The following is a 26976-nucleotide window of genomic DNA, read 5'->3' on the forward strand; positions in this document are numbered from 1 at the left end:
TGAGATCGCTGCTTGTTCTTGTGATATTTCGGCCGAGCTTTGGAAAGCAGAGCTAAATGGTAAACAAACATGGCAGCACACCGGTAAAGTAAGACAACACGTTTACATATCGTTTTCTATATGTTCTTTGACATTTATCCTAACTACATGAGGCGGTCTTTGTGGAAAAAAAGCTTGTTTAGTGGACTAACTTTGCACTTGAAGGTTGCCCGTTAACTTACGTTTTAACAGGTCTGACGCTACTATGCGCCCCGGCTGTATCTAGGCTAACGGCTAACATGCTAACTATTATTTTTTGTCACTAGTCACTTGAAACAAATTTAGGACAATAGGAGACAGGTTGAAATAAACCGAAATTTCCCTTTAAGTCACATTTCACTATGCACATAACACGTGTCAGAAGTTACATGCCGTTGTGAAAGGTATAGGCTACTATTAAAAACTGACCTTATGGGTTAAGCGATAGTATTAAATCAATTATCTATACAGTCACCTAATGATCATGTGATGGTAGGAACAAACATTTGTGGGGGGGGGTTACCGGTTACCAAGCTTGCCACTAGTTTAACTATTGGAAGCTAATGTGTTGCTATGGCAACCTTCAAGTAATGGTTAACTTACTGTTGGGTGAACAGAATGCATTTCATCCTTTTACCTTTATTGGTATGGACTTAATGTATGTTTGTGAAATAAATACTGTGTACTTCCTATGGCTGTAAAATAATGTTGCTTATACTGTACAAAATTAACAGAGACCTGGCTACCTCAGTTTAAAATGAGCACACTTGTCTGAAAACTGCACACATCCAAAGAGAAACACAAATATCTTAGAGCCAAAATTCAAACCCAAGTCACACAAATGTGCAGGGCTAAAGCAGCATTATCAGGGCAGGGTTAGCCATGCCTTCCTGCCTCCTATCACTTTGCATTGTAAACTAATCATTTGCTTAAAGTTGTTTTATTTAACCTTTATAAGGTTTGTGCGGTTGCTGGCTTCAAAGAGCACAGTCATCCAACTGCGGGAAGCAACAAATTGGGGTTTTTACAGCCACAGTGCTGAGGTAAAACTTTTCTCAGTGGAGGGAGTTTGACAAAGTTAGGAGTGAACGCTGACATTTCTGTAAACCCTGAGCCTGCCTCTTCTTCAACTCGACATGCATGGGCTTGTACCTGAAGGGTTTGTCAAGTAGGGGAATAGGAGCCTGAGCAGCTAAGGATCAGAGTGTGTTGTTTTGCGCATATTTGATCAACAACTTGCAGTTTCGAAACATACTTCATTCTTTTTTGGGCAACAGAAAACACATGTTGTAAGTATGAGCTCCAAATTGGCTTTAAGCTTTGAGACTTTGGACAAACTGGTGGTCTGGCACTGAGGATTCTGAGACTGTTGAACATTTTGAATGTTTTACTTCCCCTCCGGTCTGCCTTGTTCTTTGGTAATGACAGACTTTCTCTGATCTCACCCAGGCAAAAAGCATGTTGCTAAAATAAAACTGGGATGTGTTTTGCGGATGGTTCTCTCTTGTCTGTGAGTTTGTGAGCAAGTGTTTCTGATGGGGCTCCTGTGATCTGAGCAGTTTTTATTGGAAGTTTCTCCCTCTGTGTTTCTGTGTTTCTCTGTGCTTCTCAGTACGCCTCCAGCTCTCTTCTCCTTCCTTCCTTCCCTCCCTAAGAAAACATGAAACAGGTCCAAAGATGAGTGAGAATTCTTTGAGCTGAATGTGCTCTGTGCTCTATATGGTGCAATCCCAAAAAAATGTGTGGCTGCATTAGGATAGCCTTTCCTCTGATGCCTTGTCCCTTACTTCTGAGGGACTTTTTGATAACACATCTCTTAAAAGTACAGCTCAAAGCTGCACTGTTAGAGCTGTCAGAACTTGGTAACATTTTCATACCACTTCACTGGATGAACTACTTTTAAGAAATTAGTTTTGTTCTTATCAAGAGGCACATCAAACCTAGGAATTCAGTGATTAAGGGGGGCCGTATTCAGGCAGATGAGCTTAATCTGTTCAAAGTCCAGGAACTAGAAATTTTTAGATGATTTTCTGGCTTTGAAACATAGCCAATCTGTTGCCAATCTGTTGCGTTGCGGGAACAGAGTAGGTCAGGGTTTGCCCATCTACAGACAGTTTAACTGTGTTTTACATGTTCATTTAAAACAGGAATTGTACCAATATGTGCTTTCCTAGTCATCTGTAGCGCTCTGTATTCAGGGCGATTCAGGGCCCTCATGAATGCCCCCCTATAGTAGCATTATTCAGCTAGTGTTAATAGCCACATTGGCCACAATTAACAACCAAATACAGCCCAGATGCCAGAAAAAAACGTTTGCATTGTACATTTCTGTGAACCAAGAATACATTGTATTTGTTGATACGTAGCATATCAGCGTTTCTAAAGTAACGCAGCATATGAGCTGATTTTGTCATTGGAAGGTGGAGGGGATGGTAAGGCAAGTTGGCTGCCAAACTGCAGGCCACTGCTTCAAACCAACAAAATGGTTGTTTTTTTGGCAATATTTTGAAACATCACAACCTGGGTGTACAGGGCCACATTTCTCAGTGGCGTTCATGTCACCAAACCCAGGTGTTTTTCACTGACCCATTGCAGCATTTTCCAGTGGTGTTTGAGGTTTTGAACCTGAGTGTTTTTCACCAACCCAACCCTACTTTTCTGGCAGCTTTTGTGCCACCAGTCGTGGGATTTTCAAGCCAAAACATGATCATTGTCAACTATAACCAAGTGGTTTTTATGCCTAAACCTAACCACACCTTCACCACAGCATTGTTGAGAAATGTAACATTTCTATGTATCAGCTACAAAATAATGCACAAATGTAACATTTCTGTAGTTTGCAGAAAAGTAAAATGCAGACATTGTTTTTGGCAATTAAGTTGCCGAATTAAGTCAACTTTATTAATTGAGCCCAGTATCTACAATCGCAAATTTCCTTCAAGGGGCTCTATAATCTGTACAGCAATAACTGTGGTGTGGATGATATAAAAAAAAACTAATTGTCCTTGTATCTCTGTAAACTCTGCAAAGATATATATTTTTTTATTATCAAGAAATGTGTGTAGCCACACACACACACACACACACACACACACACATCACCACAGCTCTTCGTAGTCAGTTGGACAGCTGTCACAGCAGAAAGAACTGTGTGACACTCAGTCAGCAGTGTTCATTTGTTGAGGCAGGCTGCTGGACTGTGGTGCCTGGAGCAGTCTCGTTCCAGGTGCCGGTGCTGATGACTAGCTGGCGAGGTCAGCCCGGTGCTGCTGGCTCAGTGTCATACCAGATAGAGAAAAAAAACCCCCAAAAAATCCAATGCCATTATCAGGAAGTCTTTGGTGTGTTTTTGGTAGACCACCAATACTGAAGAACAGTTACATCAACAGCTTGTAAATGTATGTAAACTGGCTGATTGCAGGGTGTCACCCAAGATGAAACACATGCTAAAAAATTAGCCACTATAGTAGCGTTACTTCCTTGTTGACAAGTGGTGCTGAGCTGCACCCACAGCCAACCTTCACTGCTGAGTCTGGCTTAGCAGTAGGGAGAACTGCTGTAGTCTTTCACATTAATGACTGCTATTAATATATGTATTTATCATTACCTCAGACAAAAACATGCAGTCTTTAAATATTCCTACAGTTTTATGAGCATATGATTCTTCCGTGCAGTATGCTTAAAAACACTGGTTTCAGCAGAAGTCTGGGGTGTTGCCAACAATTTGAGATAAAGATGATAAAGGCTACCTTTCTATGTACAGAGGCTGCTGTATCTGCTTGCCTACAATGCATATATATATATATATATATACATGTCATGGACATATTCTATATAGTAGTTCTTATCTCATCCAAACATCAGTAGATGTGAATAGCTCTCTTGCACATCCACTCTAACCAGCCTCTGTGTCTGTCAGTGCAGATGCTAGTTATTTTGCTCCTCTTTTCATTATGTTCACTTGTTGTAATTCCTTGTATTACATCCACTGCTCTGACTTATTCTTATCTGATTCTCTGCCTCTGCTGCAACGACCCAGTTTCCCCACAGGGATCATTAAATTTTCATCTAATTTAAAAGGATTTCTGAACAAGTAAACTAATGACAAGGGGATACTGATAGTTTGGCTGTTAGCTGCCACGCTGACATAAATCAAAGTCATTGCAGACAAGCTACAATTAAACTTACAGAAACAGGATTTTCAGTAAAAAGGTTTGTGAACCCAATCTGCACACTGGTTTAAGTTTTTCCCAAAGAATATTAAAACTTTATTAAATTATTAAAGTAGACCTTGATGTACTTATCGAAGCAAAACACATTTTAATCATAGTCTTATGTGTAATTATGGAAAGTAACCATTTTCTTGTGATAATTATGAGGTATTGAAATTTAAATTAATGCAATTTTACAACTCCACATTCATTTTAGAGATATAATTACTTTTGACTTAACAGATTTTACTTACTGAATGTATGATCACCTTGTAAAAAATGTTGTTTTATTGCAGTTTGAGCTACCTAGCAATCTATAAAGTACCTAAAAATGAAAACTAAAAACAAAAAAAATAAACATGAATAAAATGAACTCCCGATTATACTTCTGTTTGTAAAGTTGATGTGGACACTGAGCAACACCAGCATTTATTTGTGTCTCTTGACCTCCCGCCTGATAGTCCAACATCTTTTAGCTCTGCTTTTGTCTCCACCAGCTCTTGAGAAAAATAGGCTATTTTGCTTCTTAATGTTCCACTATGTTCATCAGATAGATAGATAAACTCCATATGGTATCATTTAAGTGGAGTGTGGCAGCTCTGATCTCAAAGGCACTGCACAACAAACAGGCGATATTTTGTGGTGGCATGTCATGGCGTCTCATTGGTAAAGGGGTTAAAGTATGTTAGCGCATACAACCGGGTGTGGTATTTCCATCACTGCCAACTGGAGCTGGAGCCAATAAATATCCTTTTACAAACCAGAGTTATTACTTTATGGAATTTTTTTCAAGTCATATTTGTTTTATTAATATCTATACCAAATGTAAAACAACTTTTGATTGCTATTTTTATGATCTATTTCCATGGAACTGTGGTCAGGAGGGAACCCACTTCCAGTGGACAACACCAACTATCTGATACCCGATACTCAATTAAGTGCCAATATGTGAGTTGTCATTGATTTCATCCTTTAAAATTAGAAATGCAACAGAATGAGGTGATTGTCATATTTTCAAAATGATTGATTTATATCAGTTAATTTAAGAAATGACACTTTGCTCATACTTTGACAGAGTACCCATCAATCATCTATGACTGTGATGTGATAAGAAGATAAAAATTTGGACTTTCAAAGTATTTACTTATCACATAGGGATGCAGCTCTGTCCTTTACACAATATGGACTTCACCTGTTTGACCAGTACAAGTACATTTTATGTCATTTTGCTCCACAGGGCTCCTGTTGATGATGTTGTGGCATGGGGAGAGTCAATCGACCATCTTCTGGAGTGCAAAAGTAAGCTCACTTACGGATTTACTCCTCTCACTCTTTCCTCAAACACCGCTCGCTTAGCTCTCCATCCTCTTCTTTTCACCCTTGCAATTCTCTGCTGCTCGGCCCTGCATATCATCTTGAATTGCCCTAAGGCTTCTTTAGGGGGATCGAGGATATATTCTTCCTTCAAGTTCATCAAATCCATTTGGAGATATATTTAAGGAAGATGACACTGGCAGAGATAAGAGGCCTAATCTGAGCTGCCCGGGTAGATGGGGTGATTCCAGCCAGCTCTTATTCATTTATAAAGCTGGTGCTCACTGATGGCTTTCACCTGACCATATTCCCGGCCCCTATTTGAAAATGACTAAAGGGGCAGATGGGTTCTTTCTCTCTCTTTCTTTCTGCTGTCTCTGCTCTCATTACTTTGCTGAAATGAATTCAGCTGATCTGTAATATTTCAGCCTCTTGTCTCCTGCGTGAAAATTAACTGTCCTCCATAAGATAAATCTGGTCTTGCATCCCAGTTGCGCCATTTCCCTTTGAAGAAATGCAGTGACACATATGAAAAATTGGTAAACAGTAGCAAAAAATAAATAGTTGTGCATGTGTCAGTTGCAATTTGGTGGCATTCATAGACCTCTTACATCTCGTGTGATTTTAAAAGGGTCGACTCCGTTATGATCGAAAGCCCGGATAATGGACGAGAGTGATTTGTAGACGGGAAACAAGCTGCCCCTGGACATATTTTGTTTCCTGTCAATTACTGTCAGTGCAGCAGCTGTGATTTTTTTGCAAAGCAATTTGTGTGAATAACACCGGTGCTCCCAGTTAGCTGCTTGTTTGTGCTCCCAGAAGACGTGCTAAGTATTTTACACCTGCGTTGAAATCACAGCTGCGTGAATACTCCCGTAACAAAGGTAATGGGTGCGAGGGGAAGATAACAAGAAATATAGGTGTGTGCAATTATATGATGCTGAGGCAGTGCACTTCGCAATGCAGGGTTTGGGTTTTTGAAGGTTTTGAAGTTAAAAGCGCCTCCAGACATCCACCACAATACCTGGCAGTTTGCTGCACTGTCTCTTTGTTCACTGACTTTCTTTGAGCTAACAAGGACGATGTTGAGGAAGAGAGAATGTGAGTGAGAGATAACAGAATGGCTTAACCTTTAGCTACGGCTCATTGCTCTTGTGATATTCTCCGAAAGTACACAGATTCGTTTTTTTTTTTTTTAAAAGAGAGACAGTTATTTTAAACCTTTTTTCAACTAATGGTATGTCCCTGTACACGCACGTGTTAAGTTTCCTTTCCACTGACCACAGCAGTTTTTATGGTAAACAAAGTCCCATTGCAACAAATACAAGGTCAGAAATATTGTGTAAATACAAAGTGGAGACAGCAAAAAGAAAAAAGTCTCAAGCATGGAAGTTGACTAAACTCTTGAGCCTGGTATCAGTTTGTATCTGAGCTTTCAGCTGCATCTTCTGGTCTTCATTAGGGATAAGTCATGATGAGGCTATCACATGATGACACATGAGTCAGTTCCATTTACTGATAAAGACTCGGAAAGGTTATGGCCTTTGAAAGGTCAGGAAAAAAAACATTTTTTATCTTGTGCGCACAAGATAGTCCTCTTTGCAGAAGTAAATATCTTGTGCGCATACGGACCTTCTTACATGAGGTCCGGATATAAACCGACCTCATGTAAGAACTACTTGCAAGAAGAGATTCATTCTTGTGTGGCACATGTGGGTGATTTAACAGAATCTTTGGCCCCAGTTCTCTTGTAGATAGATAGATAGATAGATAGATAGATAGATAGATAGAGACAGACAGACAGACAGACAGACAGACAGACAGACAGGCAGACAGACAGACAGACAGACGGATAGATAGATATTTTTTACAAACAAAATTCACAAGTGGTTCTCTCTTCACAAGTAAAAAAAAAACACATTTTTGACTTCTTAATCCTAAAGCCTTACTCTGTAAGATCTTTGGATCTCAAACATGATACCAAAATTAACTTAAGTGAAACATAAAACTATAACAGAGTTATTGTAAAATTAAAAGTCCAGTGTGAAGGATTTAGGGATATATTCAGCCCATCCTCACTCCGAACTCGTCAAAACCGCTGCTTTGTAAGTGATCTCAGCACCAGACACCTATGCAGAGAGGCACCCTTCAGAGAGGTATGACACACACTGGGCAGCGGCTGTTTCTGAAGCAGTGGGCAACAACCCAACTCGTCAAACACTGCTGCTTTGTCATGTCAAACACAGGTCCACAGAAGCACCCTTAGCAGCGGTAGATAACACACATGGTGCCGGCAGTTTGTGAGGTCACCGGCATCTACCGTACATATAAAGACCAATAAAGTCCATATAGGGTGGGTGGGAGGGGAGCTGGTTGGGTCACCCATACTCAGGACTGTCATTCAGGTGCCTGCTGTTTGTTTCCTGTATGAAACCAAAAATCAATGGAGTTACATTATTAAGACTGCCATGTGCTCATATGTGTAGCATGCAACGTTTCAAGCCAAATCGTGATGTTTTTTTTGTTTGTTTGTTTTTAGAATGAGCTGCTTATATCTACTTAGGGAGTGGTTCCTTAGTTACAAGGATCGTCCTGTTAACTGCCATGTTTCTACAATAGCCCAGAATGGACAAACCAAACACTGGCGCCAGACAGGGCTGTAAGCATTTTGCGTTTTCATGTCGGCCACCATAGTGAGAAACTCATCTATGACAAGCAGCATCAGAAAAACACTCATTTCTAACATGAAACTGTTTTCACTAGTTTAAAAGACCAGGTCCATTTGTTTTGCAGAGGAAGAGACTTCTGCAGATAATTTAGCTTACGGCAAAAACCTTCTGAACAATGAACACTGAAGGAATTCTGACCAAAAATTTTAGCTGGTTGCTATTTGCAAACCTCATGAGAGATGCCAATAAATCCCCCAAAACCTTACATAGTTAACCTTTAACATTCTGTTTACCTGATCGTCATCATGATAGTTTGCCAAATTGCTGAGAGAGCCCGTAGATTTAATCATTTTTGTTGACATATTTCAGCACAGCAAGTTGTACACTTCAGTAGTTGTCAGAAAATTCTCTGACAGCTGCCTCAGACTCTCAATGCAGGTCTCTGTCCAGTATCCTCTGTTGCACTCGCACTGAAATATTCTCTGGTCTGATATCTGGATGACTGTCTCATCCCCCTTGACCACCTCTCACATTAGTCAGTCATTATTTAGCTCTTCAGGTCAGACCATTCACTCTTTCAGTCTGTGTCTGTCACAGGACAACACTGCTCCACTCTAAGTCTTCGAGGTCAACTAATACCACCACCGCTAGCTACGGCTGAACTTGACTGCTGATTTCAGTGCAGTATGAAATTCTCTTTGCTCTTTGCTAGGTAGCCTTATATGGGAATTCATCAGGCTGCAACGACCAATTTCCACCTGGTTTAATGCAGATAAAGGAACATTTCACCCGTAAAATGACCTTTGTATAGTTATTCACCACGTTTTCTTGAATTCACAAAAAAAACCTGTTATTTTTGCGTGTCTCAAAGGTGCACAGAGAATCCAAAAAGGGTGAAGATTTCTCATGAATTGCAGTAGACAGGGACCACATTTACCAACCACAGAACTATATCAAAACATCTGATGATGATGATGATGATGATTTAAAACATGTCAGTACAAAGTTACGTGCACGGTCGAGTAGCGTTCCTGGATTGAACTCTGCTCAAGCTCATACACGCTTAGGGCACGCAACCTTTAGGTGGAAGTGTTTAATATTGAGCAGAGTTTAAACTTACATGAGTACCAAGGCACTACTCGGCCATGCATGAGACTGTGTGTGTACTGGTGTGTTATAATTGTAATGTTTTATATTGTAAAACGTGGCCCCTAATGAACAATGTTTGCCTTTTTTGGATTCTCCGTTCACCATGGAGGCATGCAAGAAAAACAAAGTTTTCTTCGCAAATTCAGTGTAACATGTGGTGAGTTATTGATATAAAAATGGTCACTTTGCAGGTGAAGTATTCTTTTAAGAGAGTTAAGTGAGTCAGCTTTAAACATTTGTATGATCAAAACCACAGGGACTGAGTTTTAGAATAATAATACAAAAATGTTTATGCATGAGGCCCAGCGTATTAATATCACAAGATGATAACGACCACAATTATCAACAATAGTCATAATTGTGCAGAGCTTGGAGCAATATTTTATGTATTTGTATGCATTCATGCATATGTATACTGGATTTGGTTACACTGCTGTAATGCTAGAAGAACCAGTTTTGTATTTGTAATCATGGCATATTTTATTGCACGCTAGACACTGTGTAATTAAGGTAAAAGAAGGGGGTGGGTGATTATGGCGGGTCCTTAAAAACCTTGCAATTGAACATCAGTTGAATGTTTGAAATGAAACAGTCCAGGTTTCAAAGTGTTCCTGCTTCCTCTGTGCAGCAGGCCAGCTGGTGTTTGAGGACTTCTTGAGGACAGAATACAGTGAAGAGAACCTTTTATTTTGGCTGGCCTGTGAAGACTACAAGAAAATGACCAGCAAGACAGAAATGACGGTTGCTGCCAAAAGGATCTACACAGAGTTTGTCCAAGTTGATGCGCCTAGACAGGTATGGCTTTTGTAGAGTGAGACATGAATGAAGTCAGACCAGTGTAACTCTGAATCAGCCTCAATTCCCAGCTTGCTTGTTGTCACTGTCACGCCTCCACAATTTCATTCACTTTTACTATGAAACACAGTGATTATAGGCCACCTTCACTTTCTTTGTTGCTCAGTGCTACACGGTTTTTCTTTCACCTTTTGAACATACAGTTAACTTTGTGTGCAGAATAATAATGTGAAAAACATCTCCAAATAGAAAGAACTCATGAGTGAAATAAAAGTTGCTGTTTTCTGAACACAGATAAACATTGACTGTGTGACGAGAGGAGAAATCAGTGAAAATCTCTCTCAGCCGGAGCCAAATTGCTTCGACAGGGCGCAGAGACTGATATACGCTCTGATGGAAAACGACTGTTATCCGCGATTTCTGAAATCAGAAATGTACCAAGGTCTCCTGGAACAGGCTGAACGGCATTGAAAGCAATGTGAGAGAGAAAAAAAAAAAAAAAAAAAAAAAAAAAAGCTCGTCCAACGCCTCTATGAATGATTGATTCTGCACTTCAGCCGACTCTCCTAAGAATCTCTGTTTAAACAAAAAAGGCTCGTCTGTCAGAGGAAGCAGAAGTGAAGGGAGATACAGAGCTGTCGGTGTGAGGACTGACAGGATCTAAAAGCCAAACATGATCTAAATAATGTATTAAACAGCTTTTGAAGTCAATTTTTGTTTGGATTGTTTCATATTGCACAGAAAAGGCCCGTAAGTCAGGAAAAGGCTGGGGAGTGCTTGTTTTGTTTTTGAACGGATCAATATCAATGTCTGTGTCCATGATAAAACTGTCAACTGCCCAATATAAACCCCAACCCCAGTATCTCTTAAGTGTGACATCATCTGTTAAATTTTAATTTATATTTGAACCTCATATTACATGTAAGATTAAAAAACAACATCCTGTGTGTTGGTATATAATCTAAAAGCCTGTCGTTTACTTGCATGTCTGAATAACCAGCTGACAGCACTCTGTTTGTCTGTGATGTATTCTGTGATCTACCACTCTTGTAATTTTGTTTCTGTTGGATACACATCACATGAAAGCACAATAACTAAACAATCTTTAAAGCATCTCATACTCCCTGCTCTTAAATAAGTTATTTTGACAGTAAATATCGTGTTTGAATTAAAATTCTTCTGTGTTGTTTTATTATTTTTTTGTTGGACGAGTCCTGCAGCTGTTGTAGCTGATTATGATGATGAAGTACAAACAGATTGTAGGGTACACACATCCAAGAAATTTCTACAGGTGCTGGATCAAAAAGCAAGCGGATGGTAAAAAAACAAACTGGCAAACATGCACATGATACTGATAGCTTATTTTATTTCACATAAAAAGTTTTGATCTGATCTTATCTTTAGGCGTTAGAACAAGCAATATATAGACACAAGCATCACTCAGGTGGATGTGATCTGTATGACTGAAGATTGGTCTGCTCTCAGTCTGGATCAATTAGAGCAGAGCCAGACAAGAGAGTTTGATGTTTGTATCTCACGATGTCACAAGCATGACCTTCTCGTCCAAGAGTAGCTGCATTAATCTACTTCCATTATTTGTGAGAAAAGGCAGACATCTCTTTAGCTGACATCCCCAACACTCGGCAGGTCACACCAAAATAATCTAGACCAATGGTTCCAACTGATAGGTTGTGGTCCAAATGTGGGTCATGGGCCCATTCTGAATGAGCCGCAAGTGACTTTCTAATGTGTCAAGTTTGTAAAACAACACAGCTGCTTGACAGAGACAGCAAACTAGTATGACACTAAATGTAAAAAACCGTGGGACCTCAAACTAATGACTACGGAGAAATCTGGACCCCATGGCTGGACCAGTTGGGAACCACAGATCTAGACTGATGAATAACACTACAGGTAAGAGGGGAAAAAAATATTTTTTTTTATTTAGGAGTCAACCTCCCTTCAAGTTTTGGGAACAAATGTAGTTTGGAGGGTGTGTAATTGTGCACCTTGATACTACTGCCCCCCGTGGCATAGACCTTTTTGCAGATGAGTGAACTTTGTTCGTAAATCGCCTTTCTTGCACAAAATGAAGCACAACTCAATCAATTAGTCAGTAAATTAATTAAAAAACATATTAAAATATTGAAACAGATAACTGCTAGTCATAGGTTATATTAAAAAGACATGATTTGAGTCGTTATTTAAAACTGTCCACTGAGCCAGCAAGTCTAATGTGTAAAGACAGGGTGTTCCATATTTTGGGGGCGTAGTAGCTAAAAGAAGCATCCCCAAAGGCTTTTGTAGTGACATTAGGAACAGTTAAAACAGCAGCTGTGGAGGATCTCAGGGTTCGTGGAGAGACATAAGGTGATAGGGAGTGTATGATATAGGAGGGGGCGAGGCCATTAAGAGTCTTAAAAACAAAAGAAGGATTTTGAAATCAATTCTGAAAGATAGTCTGAGCCACTGTGGGTTACCTAAAATGGGAGTTATATGGTCTCTCTTTCTAGTTTTTATTAAAACCCTGGCAGCAGTATTCTGAATGGTCTGTAGTTTTACAATGGCAGTTTTAGGTAGGCCAGTGTGTAGGGTGTTACAGTAATCAAGACATCTAGAAACAAAAGCATGAACAAGATTCTCAGCATCTCACTGGTTCAGCAGAGGTCATACCTATATATTAAATATTATACAACAAACTGTCTGAGGTGAATATTAGCCCCATGATTTGTGAGAAGATCTCCTCACAGGAAGGAGGCAGCTTGTCCATTCAAGGTCCCTATAAAGAAAATAATGACGACATCTGTCCCTCAAACTACATAAATAGATTAAATAGAATATATTAACTCAAACCAATAAGGTTTCATAATTAAATTTTGTGTTAAAAATTAAAAAAAGAGCATATAATCTGCACCAGAATGATGATAACTGTGCAAGAAGAGTCTGTTAAGAATTGTATTATTATACGTCTGAAAACAGTGTCAGTGGATTCAACAATGACTTAAAGAGGCAACAGATAGCATCGTTTCCTAAATATATCATCATGAAAATAATGTGGGTTGCACAGGGTAGTGGCCACAGTAAAATCAGACTATCAGTGTTTACATAGGTTACTTAGTGGCTTTGCAGTCGTTACAATAAGCTTCTGCCACCAGTGCCAAAATTTCGTGGAAAAAATCTGTTTTACGGCAGGAAACGCGTCATGTATTGCAAAACTGGTTGGTCTGCAATTAGGGACTGGAGCTGGTCCTTATGAGGAGTTGGGCATGAGATAGTTGAGTCACGAGCACAATGGCAGACGGACAAAGTTTGGAGACAAGTGAAAAACAGCCTAGCAAAAGAAAAGGAGCTCCTCTGTCTGAGGAGGCAAAGAAGAGCAAAAAGCAGAGTGATAAAAGAAGAGGAAAAACAAGAGTAAACCTCAGTCAGGCGTTCAAGAGATGGAGGGAGCTCCGTGACCAAAGAGGCTTCAACACCGATGTCCAGCTAGCTTTCTTTGTAATGGATCAGTAAGTAACACGGCTAAATGTTAGCTAGATGAGAGAGGACTGTACTGTACTGTACTGGCTGCTAGTTCACTCCTAAGTGTAGAAAGTTTCTTTTTACCAATCGAATCCTATCTGTTGCCTCTTTAAAGGAGCTATATGTAAGAAATCTAAAGCAAATAGTCGTAAAATCCTCCTCATATGTCACAGAGACTAAGGAATAATGTTCATAACATACTGATCTCAACAACAACAATAGTACAGCCAGAATATTCACATTTAAAAAACATTTTTACAGTCTGCAAATCATGTTTATGTTTTGAATCTGTGTTTTGGCCTGTTGCGCCACCCACTGCCATCTACCAGTCACACAGTCAGTAGAGTCTCAGGATCAGTTACAGTTACGACTGAGCTACAGCAGCACAGCAGGCATGTTGTATCCCGGCAGCAGCATTAGCAGTGTCCCAGTACATAGCATTAGCAGCCGGCTCCTCCTCCGCTGTATCCCGGCAGCAGCATTAGCAGCAGAGAAGCCGAACTTGCTCGAACGGTTTGCTGGAAAACCGAAGATCAAGGACGTGGTGACGCAGCCCTGCCACGGATTTGTGGGCAAACAAATCCGTCTCCGTGCCGCATGCCGCTGTCCAGCAACCTCGAATCTGTAGGGGAGGGGGGGCGGACACGACTCGCGGCAGTATTTTGAATTTGAGTGCAGTAACCGTTTTGGCCACATTCTTACATACAGCGCCTTTAAAGAAAGAGTGAAAGGGTAAAAACATGAAATAAGACCAACACAAGCCATGTTTCCATCAGCCTGTTTAGATGCGCATCTAAACGTATCACAGAAAATTATGATGGAAACGCCAAAATTCGAATTAAAATCCTCTGAGTCTCACAAACTAAAATACGCTTGCTTTAGCCGGGTTTTGGTTGATTCGCAAAACAGGGGATGGAAACAATTATGTTCGAATGAAGTCTGACGTAGGGCACCTCTCTCCATGGTGATATCCACACTCCGGGTCGGGAAGGCAGTAATGCATTTACAAGCTGGTTGCCAACCACCAGAAGAAGAATGCGAGACTTGTTTTGTTTCCGGTTCTGCAAAAAAACTTGCGCGAGTTTGTAGTTTTCACCAAAGTCCGTACATTTAATGGAAACACACAGGATTCATATTTCTTTTAATACGCATTTCCCAGTGATTCGAATCACTTTTGGATGGAAACATAGTAAGTCAGTTTTGCACAGCTGTAGCTGTCATAACGATAGCCAGCTGGTCATTTTAGACCCTGCCATTCCCTCACTGTCCAGCAGTTGTCCCCAATGTGCCCCCACCTTGGTTACAAGCCACACCTGCTCCCCTTGCCCTCATTAGCTTTCCCCTGCACTGTCCTAACCCAGGTGTTAATAACATTAGCGATGGCTCCATTCTGTGCATTTGTCTCAGCGTGTCATGACAATATATCAGTAGACCAAAAAGCACAAAACCAGGACCCTGAAATTGAAGCAGCTAAATGGAATTTAGCCATCAGTATTACCTACACTTGTGTGATTTTCCTGACTGACTCTTGTCCAGTATTGGACCGAGCACATTTGATGCCCAAGACAATGCCCCCACTCCCGCCCCACCTTCAAATTCACCAAATTGTATGCCCTTGCTCCACTAAGGACAACGAAATCAAGACAGACAAAGTCATTTCCTTACTACAGCAGTGGCAGCTGTAACACTCTCACTGTGAAGAGAGAATGTTCGAAAAAAGTCAACATAAATGGAACGCTGATAAATTGCACGTGTCCCACTGTATCATGAAGCACTTCATGCTGAAATATGAGGATGAGATTGAGATTGTAGGAAGCACTTTAAAGGGAAAATCATACATGCTAAGGTGCTCTTTAATGTTATTGATGTAGCTGTTAAACCCGCTGCTAATCACTGCACCACAGCCTGCTATGGAAAGTAAATGTTTTAGTTATTTACAAAAAGAAATGGAGGATAAGACTCCAGGGGCTGTTTCACAAACAGTCTAAAAATAAGATCTGTTACTCAGCCTAAAAAATCCCAGCAAGCAGTCTCAGTTTTTAAGTGAAGTATGTTTAGCTCTGTGAACGAGTCTGATATGATGTTTGTGGAGATTTTCTGTAAGGAGATAGTGGAAATGGCTCAAGGCTTTTAATCAACATGGTCTCTCATCTGCACTATACTGCCAAACCTATGGGGGTCTGTAAGCAACAGTGGATTGCTGATAGTGACCCCAACATTGGAAAGACCATTTTTGTCAGCTCACAAAGTACAAACATCCGCTGGGAATGAATCAAACTGAGGTTACCAAACCGCATCTATGGCATGATGTTGAGATTAGGATCAACCACAAACATCATCCCTATGTATTCTAATTTTAGTGATTAACTAACTTCCTGTTGTTCAGCATTTGAAGAAAAATTCTCCTGTGTGCTTTTTGAAGTTTGATGCCTAATGCTTTAGATTTTTATGTAACAGTAATGCATTTTGGGCAATATGCTTAATCACTTCCTCAGATGAGATACCACTCTCACATCATGAAGCAGCCCAAGGCAGGTTAGCATAGCTTAGTATGAAGAAAAGAAGTAGGGGGAAACAGCTAGCCTGGTTCTGACAAAGGAAAAAAAAGTCAACCTATCAGCACCATTTAAGTTACAAAAGGTTACAAACACAACTTTAAACGTGGTCACAGTTTGGTTAGGCACAGGGAGAAAAAAATATGTGGTTAGGTTTAGGAAAAAACATGATTTTGGTTGCAGTAAGTGTGTTTGTTAGTTATGTTACATAAGTACGTTGCTACGTCACATAACATCACACAACTACATCACATAACGTAATGTAGTAAGGCAAAGTATTTAAAAAGGTAAAGTTAAAATAAGTCATCACTTATTTTTGGTTTCACATGGGACACAAACAGTGGTCTCCTGGGTGTAAGTCCTGTGTTTGTTTAACCTGATTTGTGTATCCACCATGACAATGGATCCTAATTTGCACTGTCTCCATTGGGCTGACACAATATTTTAACTCACTAGGTGCCACCGCCACGTAGTGAGGTGTTAAGAGGTTGTGGTCATTTCACAGATTTCTGTGAGACTAAGCTGAATCAATTCCCTGGGGTTGAAAGTTATTGTCATCTTACACTTTGGTTTCAGATTAACACTCTTAGGCTGACCAAACGTCCTCTTTGCCCGGACATGTCCACTTTTCACGTCCTGTCCGGAGCATCCGGGAGGTGTTTATAAATTGATGATAATGTCTGGTTTTCCTCACACTCACAACGAGGAAGCAGCAGACACCCGCGGCGTAGCATTATTCTAAGCCTCTAAGATGCCAAAGTGCAAGTGCAGCTTCACAGATGAAGTGCAGAAAAAATTCCCAACTTACTGTCCCGACCCAGTCGGAATATATGGGAGGCTGAGTGCACCGTGTGCAAAGCTGGCACATATGATTCTGTGTCTAATAAAGGTGCCGGGGAGCTCAAAGTTGGATTTTCTAATGCATAAGAGGTATTATTTAGAACGTTATTTCATATTATTTATTTATTTATTTGTCCAGTAAGACTTTAAAAGATAGCTATTATTTTACAAGTTGATTTTTCTAATACAGAAGAGACATTATTTCTATCATTATTTCATTCCAGAGATTTTACATTTATTTTACATTTATATTTATTTTTGTACAAATGAAACTTGTAAAAAGATTATTATTTTAGGCATAATAAAAGCAAGTTGAGTAACCTCTGAGAAGCCTATCCAAATTTCTGTGTTTGAGAGATATTATTTTGTAATATAACTGAATTTTCTATCCATACATACAAACTTTAAATATATTAAAATTATAAGGCATCTTTGAGTAAACTGCGAGTATCATTTAAGTAGCCTATCTCGTGGCTAGAGTGTCCTCTTTTTTGGAAATCAAAATATGGTCACCCTAAACACTCTGTCTGTGCTACAGGCATGTAACACTTAACATCCCACCACCACATAATGCTGTAGTACGGGGTCGTGGTCATTTTATGTATTTCTGTGACATCAGGTTGAAGTAATTAGTGATTTTGTTCCCTGCTGGCAGACCCAGGCTAAATGTTTCCAGTATTTCATGCTAAGCTAAGGTAACCAGCTGCCTGTTGTCACTTCACATTGAATGGAGTAATAGCGGTATCAGCTTCTCATTTAAATTTTGTTGATAAAGTAAATACGCATGTTTCACACAATGTCATATTATCCCTTGAACCTTATTCCAAAGCACAAGTTCTCTGCGCAGACATTCAGCAAATTTTGCTTTCATGACAGTATTGTTCAACGTTTAGTCAGACATATTAAACAAACAAATGATGGTGATTGAAGCCAAAATATGTGAACGTGGCATAGTGACTAAGGCAAAGCCAATATATCTAGTTTGATACCTATACAGAAAACAGTACCATGGTGTGAAATTTACATAAATCCTCCCTGTCAGCTTGGTGTGATTTGGGAATTAAGGCTTTTTTTTTTACTTAATCTGTGCCAGTACATTTGGGGAAAAACACACATATATTGCTCTTTCAGGGAAGATGTAACAATGTTAACATGCCTCCACCAAGAAAAATGAGCACTATACAGCCACCTTTTTTCTCTCGTGGCAAGAGGGTTTTTTTCTGTTTTGATTTTAATGATAGAAACGTTATTACATTTCTTTGCCGCGTTTCTCGTCCTTATGCTGTGCTGTTGACATTGTGTGTGGGTTTGAGTGTTTCTTGCTTGCATGAAACTTTTCTTGGAGCCTCTACAGAGAGTTTATGTGTGCCTTTGCAGAGTGTAGTCACTCTGTGCAAGGGATTCTGCAGAGAACTAACTTCTGCCAGTCTGATTGGAGGTCCGGCATTATCTGATTGTATTTCTGGCCCTGCTGGAACTCAGCATGGGCGTAATACTCAGGATAGGATAGGGTGGGATTGGAAGGGTTTGGTGGGGAAGGTAAAAAGCGGGAAGAGCAGAAGGAAAGAAAATACGGAATCAGTAATTAGAAAAAGGAGTGCAGAGTCTGGGTGGGAAGTACTGGAGAGAAATAAAAGTGTGAGAGGCAAGAGTATTAGAAGTAGGGAGAAAAAGGAAAGGATGGAGTCAGTAATGAGTAAAAAAGGATTTGTAGAGAGGTGACAAAGAGAAGGAACAAGATGAAGGGAGAGGAAGGTGAGGGTATTAGGCGAGGCAGAGAGAAAAGGACAGAAAGGAAGGAGTAAAGAAAGAAATTAAGTCAGAGGACAAACATTGGGGGAAGGTTGGAAAGGACGGGGAAGAAGGGAGGCGGGGAGTAATTGAAGGGAGAAGCGCGGCAGGATGAGGGGAAGGGGGAAGGATGGATAGATGGACGGGGGGGGGGGATTGAGGCAGGAGGTAGCACCAGCAGGTCAACGTAATGTGAGCAGCAGAGGCTGAGATAATGCCCCAGGACTTCGGGCTCGGGGAGACGCGAGTGGCAGAGTTCGCAGTGGGTGGGAGATAAGGCAACCGAGTCTCTGCTGACTGCCACAAACTGTTCTTTCTTCCCGACTGGGGAGGAGAAAACTTTACACCATCTCAACGCTAAAACTCCCAAAGATTAACTCCTCCTGTGGCAGACCCTGAGAGCTTTAATACTGGGCTTCAAAGATATAGGAGGAGTGATGAAAGAGTGTTTTTTTCGCCCCAACTATCTTATAATCTAAAGACCAAACAACTCCCAGCTAGTGTGTGTTTGTGTGAGAAACAAAATGGAAGACCCTGCAGCCCTGGTGTATCGTTTTCAAATAAATATTTTACATTGTTTTCATCATGTAAGTCAAAGCTTATATCTGAATATATGTTAAGATGCACACTGAGATAGACATAGAATTGCAATTTATCTTCCTTGAAGCAGGAAGGTTAAGCCACATGGGGTCCTGAAGTACACTGAATACTTTATCATAGTTAACGCTGAAATAATGACTCAATTAAAGGTAGAACGTCGTTTTTTACCATTAGCAGTGCTATAGATTACATGCACACAAGGACACACGTGTGCAATGTGATACACATTCTTGCTGCAGGTTTCACTCTGTTGCTCTGATCAGCAGTTGGTGGTGGTAAAATGAAAAGAAGAAATGTGCCAATAAAGTCAAGGAAGAAGAACGCAAGCTAGCAAACAAGAAATGTCAACAATGCAGGATTTAGAATGCTCATTAAAAGATCCAGATGTTTTAGGAGAACATGTTGCTTAGTCCAAAAGGATACACAAAGTGACATTTGGTGAAAATCAGTAAAAGCTGACAGAATTTTCAATTGTGTACAAGAAAGATCAATGGGGCATCTTTCTCCAGTCTGCTCCAGTCTGTAGAATTTAGGGGGAATGTAGTGGCATCAAGTGGTGAGAATTACAAAGTGCAACCAGCTGAAACTTCTCCAGGTTGGAATTCCTTCGATGTCCATTGTTCAGCAGGTTTTCATCAGGAGATGAATTATCCACAGAGGTCTCCTCCTCTCCAAAACAAACAGACCAGGTAGTTATAACTGTTAAAATCACTGAACAAAGCAGTTTCACATTACAAATCCATGTTTTTCCAGTGCTGTTTGGCATGTTGGAGACTGGCTGGTATTCTAGCACCTACTAATGTGTGCTCCCCTTTTGTCTCTGCTACCTCTAGGCCCAGACGTTCAAGAGTTGTTGTGTTTTTTTTCTGTAGTCAAGGACTTGTATATACAAACTGCTCATTCTGAGGCAACGACAACACTACGATTCTTACTTTCAGGTGATTATACAATAAAGGAAACACACATATTATATTATATACCATTTCTGCCAATATACCCCCATAAATCCTACATGCTGGACCTTTAATCACCTTTCATGGGCTAAGTTTGTGATGCCTGACCCCAGAATCATCTCAATGATCTCTCTCAATGAGGTAATGTCTACCCAGCCCCAAGTTTGCTGTGTATCAGTCAATAATTTCATGAAACATATATTTGTTGAAGAATATGCACCACATGAACATAATAGTGGTGACCAGGGGTAATGGTAACACGAGGTAATTAGAACATCCTAAACTGCACCCATGAGATATGAGGCAGAATTACAAAACTCATTATGCACCTGGTCTGTGATTAAACCTTTCTGCCTGTCAAAGGACAAACTGATACTCACATTTGTCAAAGATTTTCTGCCAACCATTATATTATTATTAATACTCTTTTGATTTCACTGGAATTAATTATTCAAGGGATATTATATTGTTTTATCTATATCTATATTCTTGTGATTTATTGTGGTTCTTGGTATTTATACAAAAGTTATGTGTGTTGTTGTTATTGACTCTAACATTAAGTGATGACTGTTAAGGATACAAGTTACATAAAAACATTATTACAATTGCCCCCACTCTTCCCACCCCTAAGAGCCTTATGATGTGCATTTATTCACATTAGCACAAACTAGGTGAAACAGAATAAAACTAGTAGTGCCTTTTCTGATGAGCTGGGGGAAGTGTTTTTGGCAACTTTATCACACTGACCCTGTAGTATCCTCACTGACTCTTTACAGTGTATAGTATTTTTGAATCAGTGTGTACACATGGCCACTAGATGGAGACAAATGCCTGGTCTTATCAAATGTACAGTCAGTCTCATTTGAAAAGAAGCATAATTGTACAGGAGGCTAAACTACAATGTGTAAGTGTCAATGTTTAAAATGAAAAAAGCATAGGTGAGTATATTTTACAGGTTTGACGTTGCATTTTTGTTTTCATCTTTGGCACATCTGAACCTACACTTTATTAGGACTTATATTACCATGCACTGTAATTGCTGTAATTATACCATATTAAGTCAGCTAATTATAGATGCTGAATTGTAATTAGTCAATCAAATAGTAAGTAAAGACGCTACAAGAATAAGTTGAGCTCAATCTTTCCATAGGACTTTTCATCCATATCAATTTTACTTTATGATTGGTAGAATCAGTCATATCAGTATTGCTGGCACACATTTTGAGAAATTTCTGTCTTTTTTTACCCAATAAAAACAGGAAAATGTGGTCAGTGCAGCGTGTTAAAGATTCCTGCTGACAAACACACTAGTCAAAAAAGACCAGGCATTGAAGTGTGACGCTTGAAGCAGGGACTTCTGTCTAGGGACGGTGCACAGCATAATAGGAACCTGTCAGTCTGACTTCCCCCTGAATCTGCCCCGGCCTCATGTCCCTGGGCTACAGAGAGCTGTTTCACTTCCACACAGCATTCTGGTGAAACACTTGCGACACTGATTCCTCACCCTGCCGGGCTGTGTGGACAGCAGTGGTTCTCCACGACGTCAACAGTGGATGACCAATCTGAGAGACAGCATGTCGAGAGAGAATCACTTTGGAGAAAAGATATGAAATCAAAAAACAGATTAATACACCTTTGAAGACAGGGATACTTTATGGGCTAGAGCTTCTCCATGTAACAGCTGATAATGTCCATAATGTTTAATAATGTCATATTTTTATTTAACATTCTGCCTTCCTATCACTTTTTGTAATGCACTTTTGTATGGTTTTGCACAGGCCGCTGTGCCCCATTCAAGTGGACTTCAAAGCTACAAGATTGTGAAACTCTACTGAAGCAATCAACAAAAGAAATCCACCACGTGGTGCTCAACAGGCTTAAAATCATAGGACTTAGACAGCATGGTAGCTTATCTTATTTTCTTATTTTCTTGCTCACTTTCTTGTAGATGAATTGTCAACCCAGGGAGAAAACACTCCGATCACAATGAATCTAATAATTTAGAGTATAGTTAGGAGCATTTGTGTCACACATCAGAGATTCAGTGGCCCAAAACCATATGAAAGCAAAGCATTTCACACTGTAACACAGCCATCCTTCATCAGACCTCTCATCCATCAGAAACAATGGCCTAAACAAGGACTTCCTATATGATTCATCTGACCGGATAACATTGTTTTCTGCACTACAGTGTACCAGTCACAAAACAGCATTTTTATTTTTGGGTGCAGGAATTGTTCAGGGAAGTATACTGCAGTATAATAAAAGTACAACAGAATTCCTTTCTGTTCATTTTAGTCGAAATTTGATGCCTTGATGTAGAAAAGAGTACTGGGAGTCCTCGCTTCCTCCCCTTCAGCTGGTCCCTTACTTGTGCTTGTCACTCAGACAGATGAGATGTCTAACTTTGCCCAGCGTGATGGAAAAGCTCATTTCGGGGGCCAGAGGGAATCAGGCATGACCACACAGGGTCAGACCGACACAGACTAATTACTGTAGCTAGTATTCCTTGTGAAACCTCAGCAAGATCAACAGAATTTGCACCGCGTGCTCTCCCTCTAACTCTCAGTGCAACTGCAGCACTTTCATGTGTGACCCTGAGCATGATGGGATGTCAAGTGTGTAATTATTCCAGGGGCCAAATTTGTTTCAGGTTATCAGCGCTCATCAGTGTTTCTATAAGCAAACACAAACAACAGTTAAAGGGTAACTTTGGTATTTTTCAACCTTGACCCTATTTTCCCATGTGTGTGTGTCTAAGTGGCTAATGGGAACAACAATTTTTTAAATTGGTCCAGTGTTGAGTAACAAGGCTGCAGCTGGCAGCAGTGAAACACTGGGGCAATTATGCCCTTTCAATTTATGTCCACTAATGCTTGTTTTTGACACTGGCATGCTCAGATTGTTATTCTAAATCTCTGACAGTATTATTGAAAGGATCCTTACAAAGATAGACCTTTTTGTTTATCAGAAACAGCTCTGACATTGTTATCATCAAAGACTCCAGACTCCATTTAATAAACAGTGATTTTAGCGTGAATAGGGACAACATATTTTCACATCTAACTGGGTGATTTAAGGGTTTATTTTAACCAGATCAGAGTTTATGACTGTTGGAAGACAGACAGTCAAAAAAAGATGTATTTTGTGAGTTTTATTTTGTTTCTGTTGACTTTGAATGAACTGTGTTTTACCTTATTAAAATTGTTGTTTATTTAAATGGAGTCTGGTGGGTTTGGCAATAGCAATTTCAGGGCTGTTTCTCCGTAAACAAAAAAGACCTTACTCTTTATTAAAAAGATCTATCTCTGCATGGAGCAATCTCACAATGTTGCCAGACACTTAGAATAATAACCAGAGCCTGTCAGTGGCAAAAATAAGCACTTACAATGGATGTGAATTGTCTGTGCATATTTGCCCCGCGTGGTTACATTGCAGCCTGTTTCACCGCTGCAGTCTTGTTTAATACTGGACCACTTTCAGCCATGGCTGTTCCCAATAGTCACTTTGACACAAAAACATGGGAAAATAGAGGTTGAAAGTGTCCTTGCTTCATGACACCTCTTCAGAAAAAATACTACCTACAATCATGTGGCTTTTTAGAAGGCCTCCTCATGACAGGAGTGTGTGTATGTTGAGTCACTCAGTGCCAATTTTAGTTTAGTCTTCACTGTGTTTGATAAAAGATAAGTCAGTCACATCAGATATACTGAGTGCAAGCAAGTACAGAGCAAACACATATACACCAACACACTCATACAAATACAGAATACAGTGTGCAGTATACGTGGCGGTAATTATTCTTAATTAAACCTGTCAGTATGTTATCACGCTGCTTGTTTTTTATGTGATAACCATAATGTGTTTCTACAATGCAGCTAAGCAATATAGTCACAAATCAAACAAAAGTGAAAGTGCCATACTTCTTCATGGTATATTATTGCTGCTGTAAGCATTCATATCTCACACAGCACACTTCCTGTCAATCAGCCAGGCCTAGTCTGACGAAATGTTTCATGGTTTTCCATTATTTTGTAATGCTAATGTCACAACAGCGCCTCTGAAAACATCCGCAATGTGATGTTATACAGTAGCATGATGAAAGGTGGGCACTGCTGATAATCAGGGGAAATTCTATTGTTGTGAACACACTGCAAAATCATACCAAACAGACACTCTGAAAAATCGTGGGTCTAACAGACGGTGATTGCTGACTGGATCGTTTGCTGTGAGTGTTTGTTCTCATAGTGAAATAAGAGTGAAATTAGGTTATTTTTGGGAAGAGCAGTTGAGCAAACAATCTCCACTTAAGCTCCATGTAGCCGCTTGTTATTTCAATCATATCAACCAACATGGACAAGAGTTGTAATAGTACTCAGAGTAAAACGTTGACGATCTACAGTTCTAAAACAACCGACCAAACTTTTCCTGCAGATGACAACAGTGTACTCCAAAACAAGTAAGTACAACTTCAAGGATGCTAAAGAGTATTTTTGTATTCACTATCAGGACGGTCATTTATCTTGACATTAGATCTTTTGCTAAAGCTAACACCACTAAAGGTAATCTTACACTCTAAAAGGCGAAGTGTGTACGATTTAGAAGGATTAAGTGATATCTAGCAGTGACGACTGCAGGTTGCAAGCACCTTAAACTTCTCCTGGTTAAAATTCCTTCAGTGTTCATTGCGAAGGAAGTTTTCACCAGGAGCCAAATTATCTGCAAAGGTTTCTTCCTCTCCAGAATAATGGGATTGAAACTGGTAAAAGCACTGACTAAAGCAGTTCCACATTTCTAATCAGTGTTTCTCCTGCCCAGTTAGGCTTAACACAGACAGCCCACTTGCACAGCACCTGCAAATGTTTGCTAACCTCATTTCTGATCCAGACGTTCAGGAGCTTATTACCGTGAGCCTTTTCATAAGCAGAGGTCTCTTCCTCTCCAAAACAAATCAGTTTAAACCAGTAAAAATAATGATCAGTGTCTCCCCAGCACTGCTAGGCAAGTCAGAGACGTCTGCTAGCCTAGCACCTGCTAAATTGTGCTCACCTTTTTTCTCTGCGTAGACAGACATTCAGACATTCAGGAGGTTTTAACCCAGAGCTGAATAATCTGCAGGTCCCTTCCTCTCCAAAACAAACAGACCTAATGATTTAAACTGGCGACAATGCTAAATAAAACAGTTTTATATTTTAAGAAAATCTGTATTTTTGTGACACTCTTGTTGCAGAGGGGCTGCTTAGCCTATTATGTTGGCTGATGCGATCTCCGTAGAGGAGGAATCACCACTCCCTGTATAGATATACATGGCTCATTCTGTGGTAACAAAAACATGATTCTTATTTTTATGTGATTACATACTAAAGCAAACCTGCTTATTATATCATATTATATTCCGTTTCTGCCAATATAACTTCCCTATATCTATATAACTCCCTATATCTTACAGTGGACTACACACTGGACCTTTAAAGTAAAAGATAAAAAATGAGCTACCCAGCTTTTATTACATAAATATAAGTTAATGTAGTTATTTACGCAATGAATTTTAAGGCCCATTGGTTCATCCATGAGAAAACTCACCAAGAAGAGAAAGATTTTCTACATCCATATTGCTTTTTATTATGTCTGTATAATAAGAAAAAATACATATAATTACCTGCGAAATTCGCACAAGTATGAATTCTAAACAGTAGATGCTACATAATTCACTGGACAAGTTCTAACAATGAAACTGTTCCTCATAGGCCTACAACCAGCTGCTGATAGTGCTTTATTATTGGGACTCATAATGAGAATCCCTCAAAGAAATTTTAAAAGATAGTAAATAACATTGCAACATAAATGTCACCTTGCATGGCACAGGTACAGTAGGTATGTGTGATCCTGGGGACAGGGTGTGGAGTTCAATGACAAAACCTATGTGGCTTAAAATAACTCTTCACATGCTAATGTGAAAAGAATGTAAAGCAGTTCGCTTAATATCTGTGCATGATCTGGAGCACGTCTGATGACAATCTTTTTGTTTTTTTAACCACAGCGTGTCTGTGGACTGTCTAATGTCATTTGTTCTCACTCAGATGACTCATTTGGTTTTGTCTTTGTCACGCATGTCACAGAGCAGAGTGTGGTATTCATACAGTAACTCTATCTTTTTATGAATTGCATTGGACTGGAACAAGCTGGTAAATGTGGTCAGTGCGCTTCTTCCATATCATCTGGAACAAACTGGAAATGGGATGGAAAATGCAAACTTTAAATGAAGGATACTTTATGGGGCAAAACAGTGATGGACTGCCTGACAAAGTGCAGAAAAACAGATCTGAATTTTCCTTTAATTCATATGATAAATAGATAAAAGTTTGTGGTGGCTAAACTAAGGCCATTTCTCTTTTTTTCATGATACATGAATTTAATTATTGCAGTTTCAATTTCCAATCTGCCTCTAAAGATACACATAATTAAAGGTACAATGAATTATTAACTAATTAATTAAGATTTCATGACATTATTGTCAGCCATCATTGTACAGGTATTCAAGAACTTGTGAAGTTGTGAA

General features: G+C 39.7%; 1 protein-coding gene across 3 annotated transcripts; it reads left to right on the forward strand.

Annotated features, from left to right (window-relative positions):
- Positions 1–992: 992 nt before the first annotated feature.
- Positions 993–11299, forward strand: LOC125895539 (regulator of G-protein signaling 8-like). 3 transcript variants are annotated; one of them, XM_049587461.1, is made up of 5 exons: positions 993–1061; positions 5111–5177; positions 5467–5528; positions 9990–10156; positions 10451–11299. In XM_049587461.1, coding segments are annotated over exons 2-5 (408 nt in total). In that variant the 5' UTR covers positions 993–1061; positions 5111–5175; the 3' UTR covers positions 10628–11299. The 3 variants fall into 3 exon arrangements, with proteins under 3 accessions (XP_049443418.1, XP_049443417.1, XP_049443416.1); XM_049587460.1 differs by lacking the exon at positions 993–1061 and adding an exon at positions 1092–1307; XM_049587459.1 differs by lacking the exons at positions 993–1061; positions 5111–5177 and adding an exon at positions 1092–1307.
- Positions 11300–26976: the final 15677 nt, after the last annotated feature.

The sequence above is a fragment of the Epinephelus fuscoguttatus genome, linkage group LG10 (assembly GCF_011397635.1).
Source record: "Epinephelus fuscoguttatus linkage group LG10, E.fuscoguttatus.final_Chr_v1".
NCBI lineage: Eukaryota > Metazoa > Chordata > Actinopteri > Perciformes > Serranidae > Epinephelus > Epinephelus fuscoguttatus.